The 16,069-nt window shown below is 40.3% G+C and overlaps 1 protein-coding gene across 1 annotated transcript in view; it reads right to left on the bottom strand.

Annotated features, from left to right (window-relative positions):
- Positions 1 to 7,649: 7,649 nt before the first annotated feature.
- LOC145982968 (exportin-2-like) overlaps positions 7,650 to 16,069 on the bottom strand; it is a 55,662-nt gene continuing 47,242 nt past the window's right edge. The window contains exons 16-17 of the mRNA XM_083116248.1: positions 9,129 to 9,289; positions 7,650 to 7,813 (exon numbers count right to left, since the gene is read on the bottom strand). Coding sequence (XP_082972374.1) covers positions 7,650 to 7,813; positions 9,129 to 9,289 — 325 coding nt within the window. The remainder of the gene's footprint in view (positions 7,814 to 9,128; positions 9,290 to 16,069) is intronic.

Raw genomic sequence — 16,069 nt, 5'->3', positions numbered from 1 at the left:
CAAAGCAAGGCTCTTTTATGGCTTTCATTAGAAGAATGCAGAACTTGTTTGAAATGGAAGAGGTTCATCGAACGGAAGCTCAGAGGGTACAAATGATCACATGGAAAGTGCACCCTTTGTTTTGCCAGTATTTGTAGACAGGAATTCGTAACAGTAGCTGATTTATACAAAGAGGGATGCCGAATGTGGAGTTTTGAGATGGTTTCCTTCGAACATCTGGCGACACAAGATAGCCAGGAAGAAGCCGTTATATCTCCCCTTCCTTACAGGTGAAAACAAGCAAATGTGGTCGTTAAGAATCACAAAGGGGGGTCAGAAGTTTCTGAGGCACCAAGGTTGCTGGTGGATCCAGCACTCAGTTTTCATTGCAAAAATAGTTCTCAACAAAAGGGACCAGTGCCAGAGAAGGCTAATGACCTCGACAACAAAGATCCCATCAGAAATGCACACCTGCATCAGAGAGTCCACTTGGACAGAGGTGCGACTTCAGGTCAAGAGGGGGGTTGTATTTTGTTTTGTTTGCCAGGGTAATCACTATAAGAGAAATTCCCGAAACTTAAAGAAGGAGTCTGCCGCCGCAGTAACGGACCAGGGGGTCCAAGCGCTTAAGTTCAGTAGCAGAGATTTGTCAAAAGCACGTTCGCCACAACCGGCAAGGAACAAGAATGGAATCCATTGTGGGGGTTGTCAATCATAGTATCAATCATATTTTTCGGTTTTGCGAAAAGTCGAATGGAAGTGAAAGTTCCCAATGCACGTGCTGGAAAAAAGAAGAATCTGAATCACTGTTGCCAGGCAAGATAACACGCAAAAATAAGTCTCGTTGAAAAAAGGGAAACACCGTTCCAAAATATGCGAAAGAGCATCTGGTTAGTTGCAAGATAAAAGGCTAGGAATTCCTAGCTTTCGTCGATGGGGGGAGCCAGTTGTTCCTTACTAGATGTAAACACAGCGAAGATGCTTCAGAAAAGGGGGCTAAGTTCTATCATGATGGCACTAAATTAAGTTTAGTGGCTGGCACAACCAGCACTGTCGGCCGAATGGTCTTATTTGTGGAATTAAATAGACACATGATTAAACAGACATTCCTTGTGCTGAAAGATGCAATAAAATCAGTTATATTGGGAAGGGATTTTATATCAAAAGCCAGAATGAGTTTACATATTTGCATCAATGCGTGGGGTTTCTATGGGGAAAAGGATGAAATGTTTTACTTTCACACTCCAAGAAAAGCACAGAAAATGCCGGCGGCTACTGTTGCAACTGTACAGCTAAAAAGGTCGGCCAGGGAGATGTCCATGTACTAAGTGTTTCTGTATTGGGTCATTCGAATAAAGAAACGAAGCAAGAAGCACGGGGACTTCGGGCCGAGTCCTTGAAACAAACACAAAGGAGAAAGTATCCGCCTGAACATTCAAAGAGGCTAACTGGGACGGCCGTGCGTCTGCATCCACTTGTTTCAAGGCAACCAGATGTCGCCCAGGAAGAAGACTTAGACTTGTCACTTTGTTTGTGGGAGAAATGAGCACCCAGTTCAAAAGGGGTGCCTAATGACGACGGTTCTGTCGAAACATGGATGCACCCACAAGAGAATAAAAGCGAGATGCCCGTGAGGAACAAGAAACACACTGGAAATGACACAAAAAGCCACCGTGATTGGCAGGAGAATTTACCTAGTCTTGAGTATGGTATCAACAGTACAGTCACGAGCAAAACTGGATATTTGCCATACCACCTGCACTACAGCCGCCAGTTAGTCAACAAGTTTGACATGTTGCAACCTGAAGTGGCCCAAGATGATCTGAATGGGTTGGAAGAAGCAAAGGTCGCACACATAACAAGGCTGCAGGATAAATTGGAAGCGGATGTTAGGAATCAACATTCAACCCATAATGCACAGCCAGAGCTGGAAATGGAGATTAGGAGGCCTGTGCAGAAAAATCTGCACTACAATTTCAGAAATCATAATTAGAGATTCTAATGGTTTCGAAAAAAAGGAGGTTATCGTTTGGTGATAGCAAGAAAATCATCACAAGGTCACGTAGAAAGGCAGGCGAGTTTCTCGCGTGCGAGTTCCTGGATACCATGCTGTGAGGGTCACGGATTATCGAACCTCAAGGAGGAAGTAAATAGAGATAATTTTTGGCAAAGGTGCCCAATTCGGGGTCAGTGTTAGTTAACATTGGTGCAGTCATGTGAATGGTAGTAACTCATCCGTTTGTCGTCGTTACGAGAAAATAGTTACATATACACAGTGCAATGAACGGGAATCACACACTTAAACTTGATGTGTATCCATTCCCATCTCCGAGTTTTAAGGTGTACTTGTAGCAGAAGTAGTGGCTGGAAAAAACAAAGATCTACTGAAAAACAAAAGGAGAAGCAGGCACAATGGAAACTTAGACATCCATCTCCAACTAAAGTAAGCATACATGATCACCATCCTTGGAATCTCACTCTGTAAGAAGTTCGTCGCTGACGGTGATGCAGTGCGGGGTTGTATCCCCACCTTCGGAGCTGGGGGCCAAGGGACGTAAATGGAAAAGGGAAGACTACAAAGAAAACCCCTCCGAGCACTTCCTGGATCCACAAGGTTTCAATCCACTCAATTCCCTTCCCGGAAAGATCTACAGGACAATTCACGTAGAATTCGTACGAACTCGGACCTGCAAGATGAGCATTCGAGGGTCGGCATCAGTAGGAACAATCCAGAGGATCAGGATGCGTTGGAGATTGGGATCGCGCCAGAAGATGACTTTTCGTCTTCAGAAAAACTACCAGATACACCCGGAAAATCATTCTGCAAGAAGTACAACTTTTATCCCGAGTAACTGAATAAGTGCCTAAGAAAATTGCTGTATTAAATTGAAGTGACAAGACACTTTTTATTTCAGGGGAATTTATTTTGAGTGAACAGACACTTAAAAATTGTAATATGAACTGTGACTAGTGAAGTGTATTATTGTTTATTTTTTGTGTATGTAGTGTATATCCTTTCTTCAGGAGGGGGGATGATGCAGTATGTTTGTGTTTTGTGAATGTGTAATGTGTAGTGTTGTTGACTGGAAATTTTCACACACTGCTGAGACTGATGGAAAGTGTGGGGAAGGACTCTCATGGAAGCAGGAGGATTCTGCTAAGAATTATTGTTTGTGTTCTCTTTTATCTTTTTTTTTTTAGGAAAAGGGGGGAGCTATGCTGTGTGGTTTTTATGCACACACTGCAAAAAGGGAAATATGTATGTAAAAGTGTATTTCTGTGTACGTGCTTTGGCCTAGGTTTCTTTTTGCTCGGTAGTCCAGGAAGCCAACAGTTCGGTTTCCTCAACGGGTTCCCCGTTTGAAAGGTAACAACAGGACCTTGCCTCGGTGGTTGGGGGGTGGGTCGTTTGTCGGAGGTATAAATACCAGTTTCGACTTGGTACGGTCTCTCTTATGCTCTCAGATCGCAGAAAGTGGCCATCCCTCAATGGAATAAGACAGTTTATTGGATGCAATGATACACACAGAGTGTAAGCACCGAATGCATAGGGAACCCTGCATGATGAACTGCTGGGGTGGGTTAGCACTATGGTAAATAGTGCGCTCATAGCTCTAATAAGATTTACTGCACATAATACAAGGACAAGACGTAGGGACCTCTACATGATAAACTGCAGGGGCGGATTAGCGCTATCGTTAAATAGTGCGCTCGTAGAGTGAAGACTTGAACAGTGCAATTCCCTGTGCTTTGGGGCATAAGGCAACCGGGAGCAGTTGATATTGGATTTGTAATGCAAAGATGTATATACGGGGAAGGGTAAAAGTGTAAATAAATGTTGTACATAAAGAGAAAACTCCGAGAGATGTTATTCTTGTCAACAATATTCCACTCCAATTGTAAGCATCATTTTTACCAGATTTCTGTTTCAAAACATTTAATAACTACATCACAATATTGTGTGATCACAAAATACAATTTGTCACACAATATTGGTGAAATATAATTGGAAACTTCAAATTTTACATAATTTCCAGGATAATTAGACTGCGAAAATGTCACATGGCACTTTTGTGCACCAAATGTTGGCAAACAAAATCTAACTGATGCATTGGCATCCTTCGGATAATCTTCTGCTTGATACCCCAGATCAGTATAGAAAAGAATCTTCAAAAAGTAAGTCTTGCGGGAAAAGTTACTAACTTGGTTATGTGTATTTATTATACAACAGCATATTTTATCCGCAAATAAAGATCACGTGAAATAAAAATCTCAATTTTTGATTTGTTATTATACTGGAATGCAAATTGACTGAACTCTTACTTTTGTTATCAATTATCAAGATACAGTGGCCGCGGTGGCTCAGTCGGTAACGTGTCTCACTACCATGCTCAAGGTTCCGGGTTCGATCCCTGGCCGGTTCAAATCCAGGAACTTTTCTAACGTTGGAAGCGGTCCCGGTGCCCACCCAGCGTCGAATAACATGGGTACCTGGGGGAAACCCTGGGGGGCAAAGGCGGTCAGGGGCGTGATGCTGATTACATCACCCCCACTCATGACTGGATCAAGAAAGTGTGAGGCGTTACCCCCACACCCCCTATACGCCTTCATGGCATGGTGCTAAGCACAGGGGAGCACTTTACCTTTTTCTTTTTATCAGTGAAATTCTGCTTTTACATTTTCCCCATGCTCCAAATTGAGGATAACATTATAAAATTTTCCTGCATTTTTATTTTTTCTCATTTAAGATTTTTCACCTCGGGGGCCCCTGAAAAAACATAAAAATGAGATTCGACTGTAGTAAGTTTTTTGTGCCTTTTCCCTAATCCAAAATGAAGTTGCAGCAAAGCCATGTCAAGATGTTGAGTGGAAGGGAAGGCATGAGGGTATTAGGCTAGTAATATAAAGTTCCCTGTGCACTTTGGGCCATACCATGAGGCATATACGTATAGGGGCATCTGGGGTAGGGTCCCACACATTCTTCAATCTCAGCCATCTGGAAGTGTACCCCCACATCCCCCTATATATACCTCATGGCATGGTGTAAAGTGCACAGGGACTTAGTATGCAACCAAGGCTAACTGTTTTATTTTTAAACGCTTTAATTTTTCCAGCCAGTGGGGGAATGTTGAGCTTGTAAGATCAACACGCCAACCTGGAGCATCAACAACTCTTCCCTTAGGGAGCTTTCAGACCGTGAAAAGAGACATGAGGTTTCATACCAAAGTGACAAGTTGAACTCCTACATCACCACGAAATCAAGGCAACACAATGCACAATACAGTCCGTCAAAAAATGTATACACAATTTAACAAACACTAATTCTATATTGTGTGTTAGTACTGAACTAAATTACATATCAGAGATTTAATACAAGCTTTCTGCACCTGTTCACAGGTTTAATACAATCGTCCTGCACCTTCATGTTAAGTCACTTGAGGTGTTCAAAAAATGGCTACCGTTAGCACCAGACACATACCACAACAGCGAATGGTTGCTTGAACAACGTTGATCAATGTGTCAAAGGGGATTTCTGCACACGCTGCTGAAATTTCTTCATGAAGGGCCTCCAGCGTAGGTGGTTTCCTGTGATACACAACATCCTTCAAGGTCCCCCAAAGGTAAAAGTCAAGCGGTGTTAAACCTAGTGAACGTTTTGGGAACTCAAATGCAGCTCTTCATCCTATCCAGTGTCCCGGCAGATTCTCGTCTAGGAAAGCCCACACGCCTTGGTGGTAGTGTGGGAGTGCCCCATCTTGTTGGTAAAAGAACTCACTGTTTCCATAAAGTTCATGTGTAGATGGCAAAATTGATGTGCATAGCATTTCCAGATACCTGGCGCCAGTTACTGTACTATACCTTCAAAGAAGAAGGGACCTATTAAACCCCTAGATGACAGTCCACACCAGACAGTCACTCCTGGGAGATTGACTGCCTTGTCGACATGAACGTGAGGATTTTCTTGTGCCCAGTAAACATAATTATGACGATTCACTGTATCATTTAGTTTGAATTGGGCCTCATCAGACCACACAATCTTCGTCACAACTCTCCATTCTCACCTGCCATGCGCTGAAACCATTCGCAGAACTCCATGCAGCAATCAGGATCATCCTCATTTAATGCATGCATTAATCTTGGTATGTACACTTTCCACTTGGCAGCTTTCAGAATGCGTCATACACTTGTACTGCTAACCCCTGTCTCACGAGCACATTGTGTAGCAGACTTCTGAGGCAACGTTGCAAACTTTTCTAAGACCATAGCCGAAGAAGCAGGTCTTGTAGCTGTACGAGGTCTTCCTGATTTTCCCTTGTCCACATCACAAATGATACCATACATCTTCACAAAGCCATTTCATTGTCAAGCGTGTTGGAGTTGGTGTTGCAAACTCACGCCCTCACACACGTTGAACTATAGCGATATTTTCAAACTTGAACCTCCACTTTAAAATTAGCTTCTGTTCCTCAAACGTCAGGTGTGCAGTGGCCATTTTGATTCACTATCATACATCACGTGTTCGTCAAGAGAGCCATACAGGTATAGATATCTGTTGCTATATCTTCGGGGAAAGCGAAAAGAAATGCTTCATTTTTCTTACTGTCTTGTGGGTACGCATTGCGTACCTTGCGTACCCAGAAAGCACGCCGCTGCAGTTCATTTTCCGTGCTGATTTTGTTTGTGATCAATTTTGCCACCTGTCTGGTATCTTTGTCAGGTACACGCTATCCTGATCGGAGAGCAAACTGGTGGCTGACCTGCTTTTTGCTACATAGCTCTATCTGTCCACCAATCATCTTCGAGAGTGTGCCTTGATGAGTGTCAACAACCTCAGTTTTGAAGTTAAGAGTTGTAGGGGTAACATCACTCTTCCGTTACCACATTGCCAAGTATACGTCTGTTTTTGTTAGTTGTTTTCATTGGCTTGTTTTTACAGTGTTTTGTGTACTAATTTTCTGTGTACTATTGTACAACTTTTATCCTGTAATGGCACTCAACTCTCTCTCTCTCCGTTTTGCAGCACGTTTGGCAACATTCTGTGTACCTGATGCTTATTTGTTTCGTCCTGCCAGGAACTTTCGGTGCCTTGTGACTAAAAAATGCCCAGTTGGAATTGTGAGCGGTATAGAGCAACAGAAAGAAAAAGGCCTGCATCAACTAGTGCCATCACAAATGCGAGTGGGAGAAAAAGGAACCACACAACCTGCAGCAACGCAGTACATGCCTGACAAAAGCTACCAGACAGCTGGCAAAGTCAATCGCGAACAAAAACTGCAGGGAAAAATAAAGCGTAAGTTTATTAGTGAATATTTCAACATTTTTGATTCCTGGGGTGGGTCATCTTAGGGGGGATTTTTTCAGAAAATATATCGGCGAAAGTGATTCTGGGTATCTATCCAGCTGAATGTACTTTTGCTTAAGCAATTCTAGCTTTGATCTTTACCTGAAACCTCAAATTTCTTTGTTCCTTCTTCAAACAAGAGGAATGAGAAGCAGTGAAAAACTGTTACACAAAAGGCAATTCCACGTATGGCTAAATAATTAACACAGATAATGTGAAAGCCACTCATATACAGTGCAGGTACCTTCAACAACTGATGCAGACATGCATCTATAAACTTGTGAAAGCAAACAAAATTACAACAGAAACCAAACAGTGCAAAAGAACATTAAAAGGCATGTGTAGATACCTGCATGCTCCCCATCCTAACATAGTTGTTGAGAAGCAAACATTCAGAATAATTTAGTCCTTCAGATAAGGGATGGAAGAATGGATACGCGCCAGATAATTGGTGTAGACAATGTATCAAATGAATTCTAGCATCTGGAACATCTAAATTAGATAGAGATGACAGTAAGAACCAAACATTGAAAATCACACAAATGCCATTTACAATTAATATTAAACAATATTATAATTATATAATACATAAAACAAATAATGTCATACACAGTGTGTCCCATAATTTTCCAGAGTAGGATGAGAAAACAGGAATCACACATGCAATGTCACTATTAGGTGTATATTATTCATATTACATTCCTTGTGCTTCAATATACTGAATGCAATGCTCATACAGCTTGTCAAAACACTTCTGAAAGTCTTTGATGGGAATAGTGTTGAGATACTCGGTCAAAGCTCTTTGAATGCCTACAATAGCATCGAACTGGGTCCCTTTCAGCTGCAATTTCAGTTTCAGGAAAATGAAGTAGTCAGGAGGAGACAGATCAGGAGAATAGGGGGGATGATTAAAAAGAACAATCCCCTTGGAGTAAAAAAAACTGATGGACAACAACAGACCAGTGGCTAGGTACATTGTCAATCAAAAGGGATGAGTCCTGTTGTCGGTACTGTGGGCGTACCCATTAAATTCGTGCCCACAGACGCTTCAAAACCACAAGGTACAAGAATTCCCCTGTGACCGTCTGTCCATTAGGAACAAATTCTCCAAGAATGATACCCATGGATTCAAAGGACGTGGCGAGCATCGTCTTGACACCTTCAGGACTTCTTCATGTGAACTTTTGTGGGTTCTGGTGACCCTTGGCTCTTCAATACTGAAGTCTGGCACTTTGAAAATGGCTCATATTGGAAACACAACGTTTCATCACTGGTCACGATAGTTTTCCAGAAATTGGAATAATCCCTGTCCACAGCCCTCAACAGGTATTGGCAATGTGAATCCTTTGGTTTTTCCGGCCATTTCTAGGGTAGTGTCGCTTGTGTTACTGTAACTTTTAAGAGGATCCTTCCCCAACGGTCAAATATACCAGCAAGAGAGAGAAAACATCAAGGTAATTGGAGAAGGGGTGTCTTTTCTAAATCATGCAATATGTAAATGCATAACATCAGTCCGGAAAATTATGGGACACACTGTGTGCTTTTGACAAACAAAAGTTTACAAATGGACACAATACCAATTAATTTGTAATGCAAAATAAACATGTACTTAAAGCCTGTATCTTCCAAGTAGCGCCTGTGTACAGCTGATCAATTAGACCATTTTCCCCAGGCATATGCTGACTTACGATTTTCAACATTATGGAAAATGAGATATACATGCTACGTATAAGCTGCATATGTTTTTCGACAAAAGATTACACAGACACTAACAATAATTATAACTATGACTACAAACTGTACTTACTTTGTAAGGGGTCGTGTTTTGTCTTGTTCGCATACACTAGCTTGGAATATGCAACTTGGTATCCAGGCGTAACTTCAACATCAATATAATGATCATCCGCTAATGAGGTTTGATCTTCAGGGAGCTCTAAGAAACCAATTAAAACCTGCAACAGTGGTGGCCTGTGTGCAAGGAAACAAAAGAGTGAACGATAATTTAATTTTTCATGTTACAGCATAATATATCTGATACATTAAAAACCAGGGCACACTGAATTAGCTACATGAAAGTGCACTTCTAGCACAGAGAGGACACATTACAAATTATTGAAAAATTATGTGAACTTTGATCTTTGGCAGTGTTCGAAATTAGTAGGAACGAGTAACAAAATGTAACAATTTTTTTAGTTTTGGAACCTATGGGTCATTCCATGCGAAAGTGCTGAACCTGAATTTTTAAAATTACACGCAATGCTGTAGCTTTATCCTATCTTGTAATTGAACAATCTAAAATTGTCTTTTGGACAAAAATAAAAATTCAATTTGTTTTCTGCGTTCCAATAGCGATTGTTTTGTGAAATAATCATATTTTCACACGAACCTTGGTTCGAATTGAATGGCAGAGTTATTTCACAAAACAATCGTTATTGGAGCGCAGAAAAACCTGACCTTGTGCATGAAGTTCCACTCCATCCTGCAAAAATTGGTGTGTGGTGTGGTTTGAACGTGCACAGAATAATGGGCCTATTTTTTATGAAGGAACTGTCAATGGTGAAAGGTATCGAAAAGACATACTACAACCTTTTGTGGCATATCAAACCTTGCTTCTTCCTTTTCCTGATCCAAAAGATGCTAATAAAAAGGTCAACAAATATGGGAAATTTTAGCTTCCATTTAGGTTTATTGTGTTTAATAACATGAAAAGAATGGAAGTTTAAAACCTTATACATTTTTATGGTAATATATTACTATCTTTTCAATTTACAATTACAAAGTGCATATAAGTATAAAATATAAGACGGTGCCAACACACTGTGTAAAATTTCTGAAATATGCTCATGCAAAAATAAGTGTGTGCAACAAACAGTACCCTTGTCTCATGCGATGAGAATGACTTACCATTTATCTTAAGAGGTAAATTGCATAAAGAAATATCTTCCTAGTAAATTTTCACAAAAGCAGCAAGAGGTGTTAGGTGGGGGTGATTTTAAAATTACAGAGCCCCAAATTGACTGTGATGAGAGCATAAGAACTGGATGCTGTTCACTGTAACTAAATGCTCAAAATTCTGAAAAAAGGTTACTTTTTAAATTCAAATTGGTAAAATTTCCAATCCGATATACCAATAAAATCATTTTTCTTTTTGCAAATTTTGTTGTTCTTCTTGTTCATTTTAATAAAATAAAAGAGTTCACCTACACAGTGACTTTTAGAAAATTTCCGGGTGTGCATGGACGTGCAGAAAATGGGACCCATGCCTCCCCTCCCCTAGAAAATAAATATCTACCAAAAAAGTCTAGATTTCACACATAATTTCTTTTCAGTCACAGTAATATATATTAATTATTATAAGGGTGTTGAAGAAGCATGATAATTTCAGACAAACAGTGTTTTTTGAGGAGGTATCACTATTATGGGGGAAAATATACCTCTTTTGCCCCCCAGGAAAAAAATACCTTGCTTCCCCCCCCCCCCTGGAAAAAATCCTGCAAACGTCCATGTGTGTGTGTACTTTATTTTCGTAAGACTACATTTCTTATAGTAACTTGGATATTTTATTTGTTGTATTTTACCTTCTTTTTCTTTCTTCAATCATAAATCAAGAGTGTTATTAACCCCTAATGCTGGAATTTTAATACCCAGAAGTCTAGTGCCTGGGTGGTAATTTTAAACACAGAAACACGATAGATTCGCACAGCATGGTTTAAAATGCTGAATCTTCGGAACCACTAATGCAATTCAATTGAAACTTTCAACATAAGTAAAGTACATATCCATGGATTTATTAAACCTGCATCACTTTCCTCACTACCTAACAATAATCTAGAGGATGAATCACTGTCACTTTCTTCAATAATTTCACGAATTTTGTCGCTCACAAGACCCTTTAATCTGCTGCTCCCGCCATCTTTTTTTTTACGAAAAACTACAGCAAACAAGAGTCAAAGTAACTTCCAAAATATTTTAAAAAAATGACACTAGGTGGCAGTAAAATACAGTCTCACTAGCAAGGAGAAGAAAATTTGTTTCTTTCCGTGCCAATAGATGGCACGGAACAGGCATTCATTTAGAGCCATGATGCAGATGTATGGTGTACGTCAAACCACCCATGGTAGAAACGTGTAGGTCAGTACACTGTACGTCAAATCGACCTTAGGGGTTAATAATAGGGCTGAGCTGATGCCCATGTCTCTCCCAATACCACTTTTCCGGGATTTTGTTTCACGGGCTCCGCAAAATTGTTGAGCGACACTTTCACAGACTCTAAATATCCTGTAAATTAGGGAAAATTCTAATTTTCCTTCTATTTTGTATGAGTTTTCTGTTGAAAAAACTTAATTTTGTGATAATTTAATAGTGTCATGGTAATGCAGTCGCCTTGTAATCAAGAAGTCCCTGGTTGGATAAACGTGCAGGCAAATTTCACAGTGGTTCGGATCCCACTTTGAACTGTAGGTCCAGTCCCGATTTAGTTCACGTAATTCTTGAATATTTTAAAGCAAAAATCTTGGTAAATTAATGCATATAATGAAAGTGGAATACTTACATTAATTATTCAATATTTTGAACAACTTTTAATTATTACAATTTTCGAGCATCGGTATCGGTGAGAGTATCGGCATTGGTATCGGTATCAGTATCGGTGTAGTATGATGCCAAAAAATGTCAACTTCGTATTAAACGACTTCGAGTTATCCAAACTTTTCAAGATGGTGTCTGTTTTCAGGTGTAAATAAAGTAGAGTATAAATTACCCCCACAAAGGATGTTTTATACTTGGTGGTAGCTCAGGAAATAAGCTTTATATGTACTGTATAATAATATTGTACGTTTTAAAGAAAGTGTAAAAAATGTTACACAAAATGAGAACACAGAGCTTAATGCGGACACAAAGATTCCAAGGAGACTGTTAACACCATTTATCCTGCCTAGTTATACAACCGGTTATGCACGGGATGCATGTTGTGGCAAAAAGTATTTTAAAAAACGGTATTTTCTTTGAATTGTGCAAAATCGTTGCTCTTCCACGAAATTCTTACAATTTTAGTTCATAAGAAACCCGTTTGCAAGGAGACCTACGGAAAGGAAAACAATCTCGTTTATTGCAAGAAGTGAAACTCTGAAGAATCTTGACAGTAGTCACACTGGCGCAAGCAAGAGACGGGAGATAATCGGACAGAATGAATATTGGATTTTATGTGCATTCACTAGAACATTCTCCGTTACAGGATTAACTGGTAAGAGAAGATTCTGTTGGGAGAGAAGACAACCTTTCCCTGGCAAAAAACAAAACAAAACAAAAAAATCGGGGCTGTAAATTTTGTTCTGGTTCGGCTGTCTAAAACACATCGCAAAAAAAGTCACGTATTCTTTGCTTCAGTTAATATCATATTCACCCCCCCCCTCCCCCTTTGCAGGAATCAGTTTAAACTCTTCCTCAACTTGCATTGTAATCCACTCTGAAAAAGTAAACACACAACTTGCGATCTGTTTGCACCGAATGTGTATCCTAGGACACGTTAAACAGTGCTGCACTCGATTATCACTCTGGTTTGGATCCCACTTCAAACTGTATATTTAGTCCCGCTTAGCTCATCAGCATAAAATGAACTAAAAACAAGCTTTAAGAAACTTGCGTATTTTCAGATTAATCGACAATTTATTGTAGGTTTCAGGAGTAGTCTGGAGGTCAAACACTCGCTCCGCGAAAACTTTTCCTCTCGTATTCCTACATTGAGCATTGCGGTTTAATGACGCGTATTCCTTCGCACTGGATGAGTCATTGCAGTTACCGGCAAGCGAGAGGTTTCCAGACGCTAGACTAAACACTGGCGCCAGCTGCAGCGTAAACACAATGAGACCCGCTGGAAGTTAGAGCAGCAGGTGGCAGAAGGGAAATCATGGGCATTTAAAAGATAATGCAGTAGACCAAACTTTTATCAGCAGCGTGGAAAAAAAAAATGATCCTTGCATTACCTTTTACCATGCAACAGACAATAATACGGGCAATATTTCCTATCCAGACAGCTGCATTCAAACAAGAAAGAGGGACCTGAATTCTGCAATTATCTCATTACCATGCACACCAGTGGCGGATAATGAGCTGTTGTAGGAGAAGGAAAAGGGTCACTTTTCTTTTACTTATCATGCGGTTTTTGTTCGTTTTGAAGAAGGTATTCAGAACTGTTTGCTTTTTTTAGATGCCAAAGGAAAGGAGCCTCTGTGCACACACGAGCAAGAAAATCGTGGCCGAAACAATTAGCAACGGACCCTCCCATTTGCTGATAGAAAAAGGAGAGAAGCCACTCAGACAACAAAACACTGTTTTGGCAAATTTTATGACCGGCACAGTTGGGAAACATATGAAGCGGGAAACTGGAGTTGCAACATACGTAAGATCGACGTCAACTTTTGCAGGAAACCTAGATGACAACGCATTAAGCGGGTTGACGATCTTTAGTTGGCCTATGCAGCTTTGATTATCTGTAACAGTTTCCCCTTTTTTTTTTAATGAAGTTCTACAGGGCACAAATAACACGCTTTTAACGAAAGTGGTTACCGGAAGTTGTGGGCTACAAGTCCAAAAGTTGCTCGCTCACGGGAAATTGCTGTATCTCGAGCTCAGAGCTAGACAGATGGGTGAGACTTCCAGGCGCCATGCATCTTGTATTTTGGAACATTCGTGTGATCTTATCTTGCATTTCTCATCTAGCACTGGTGAATATTTCCAAGGAGGCGCATTCAGCGGGGAAAGAGCTTGACCTCCTTACAAAGAATGTCAATGTCCAGCGGGCATTTCGGGCTGCTTCCCTCGAGTTGTCAGCAGCTCTTAGGACAAGGAAACATGTCAAGGTCAAGTTAAAATAACGTCCAAGCTCTCTCCACATTCAATCTTCTCTTGTCGACTTACGCAAGTGTCTACTTCGAATTAAGCGAAACCAGTTTTGCGGAAGGGTCTTGTAAACAACTTCGTATTAAAAATTATCCGTGTTTCGATTTATCCATACTGAAATACATTATAAATGCTATCTTATCGTCTGGGGAATGGGAAGAACTTCAGATTAAAGGGTACTTCGTATTAACCAATATTGTATTAATGAGGTTTTCCTGTATGACAGATCATAAGTTGTCGAGTTGTAAACCATTGTATAAAAAATAATTTTATACGAGTTCAATCACACTGTACAAATTATAACATTCCAAGCAATGTGAAGGAAAGCCATATTGGCAATCATGTATAAAAGAGAGTAAGGGCAGTGTAGATATATTCTGTGTCTTTGTCTGATGGAAGACGGGGTTGTAAGTAGTTCGATGCATGTCAATCCGATTGTTTTGGAATAATTTGCAGCATTTAAATCACTAACATACACTTTCTTTAAAGAATTCGATGATTTAGCACAATATGTTTAGACCTGAAAGGTAAAAATCCTAGTAAGGAAGTTGATCCTGAACTGTTCTCCAGCAGCAAGCAGTGCTACAAGAATTGGTAGTCAGTCACAGCAAGTATTTCCATTCATATTGCTGTTCTGACTAGTTTTCTGTTCACAAGCACAAAACACAAAACTTCCACACATTGTAACAATACCTGCTTGGTGAAACACACACAAATGGTTGAAAATTGATACACACACGGAAAATAACTGCTGCTGAACACAGTGCATTGGAAACCATTGTGGTGTAATGCACAACATACTCACATATAACAAAAATTAATGAAAATGTAATATGTAAAAATGGAACCAATTAATCTGTATTCATTGATTTTAGCGCATGACAAGTGGTAAAATACCTACAATTTTAAAAATATGCCACAAAAACCATAAACAGTAATTCGTTCACAACAGGTTGTGTATGTTCCATGTGCCAGGATCAGCATGCAGGGAACTTTCCAGATTCAACCATATAAGAGAATGAATTTCCAGCCAACAAAGAAAATGATGCCCCATAAGAAGTGATAACGTTCAATAGCCAGGAAGCTGGAATCATGGTACATTAAGGCAGGTGATGTCATTAAAGCTTGCCTCATCCTCTAGTAAATTATTAATTATTTCAACACCCAAGTCACATATTTATAAAAACGATTCAGTGTAAAGTGACCATAGACCCACGCAATGACGACAAAGTGTAATATTGTCAATCTCTGGACTATAATCCAGCTGGTTCCCAGTCTCATACCCTGCATCCATGTGAAGGTGCTCGTTTTCACTCGCACACACAGGCAGGCTTTTTCACAACCACTTATGGTTTCGTGCTTGGCGTGCGGTGAGAAAGGATTTGACAGGTATGCATATTTCTGATGGCAGGAGGACAGGTTTTATTGAGGGTCCCGGGGTTGGTGTTGAGGTCGGCGGGAGTGGTCACTATTGCGTAGGTTTCTTTTCAGAGCCTTCTTAATGTCGATCTCGCTTGCATAATTACTTTGGCACAGTTTATGCTGTGGTTTTCGTCGATGAGGTGGCAGGCAAGGCCCGTTCTTCTTCGAAGCCTGTAGTCCGAATTGTGTTCCTTGAGCTTATCTTCCAATCGGAGTTTCGTCATACCTACATACTTGCTTCCGCAGGTGCAGTTGATCATGTAGACGCCACTTCTTGCATTGAGGTTGGTGTAGTATAGTTTGAAATGGGTTAGGTGGGAGGCTATGGAAGGGAGAGGGGGAGGGTTGCTACCTTGAAACTGTGCCTAGTCAGAACTTTTTCTTATTTTTTTTTTTGATTTGGTCTGGATGCCAGGGAGGCCGATCTAT

Source organism: Lepisma saccharinum, unplaced genomic scaffold (assembly GCF_977018435.1).
Source record: "Lepisma saccharinum unplaced genomic scaffold, izLepSacc3.1 HAP1_SCAFFOLD_503, whole genome shotgun sequence".
NCBI lineage: Eukaryota > Metazoa > Arthropoda > Insecta > Zygentoma > Lepismatidae > Lepisma > Lepisma saccharinum.
Note: the sequence above shows the minus strand (reverse complement) of the source record. Positions and strands in the feature narration are given on the sequence as shown.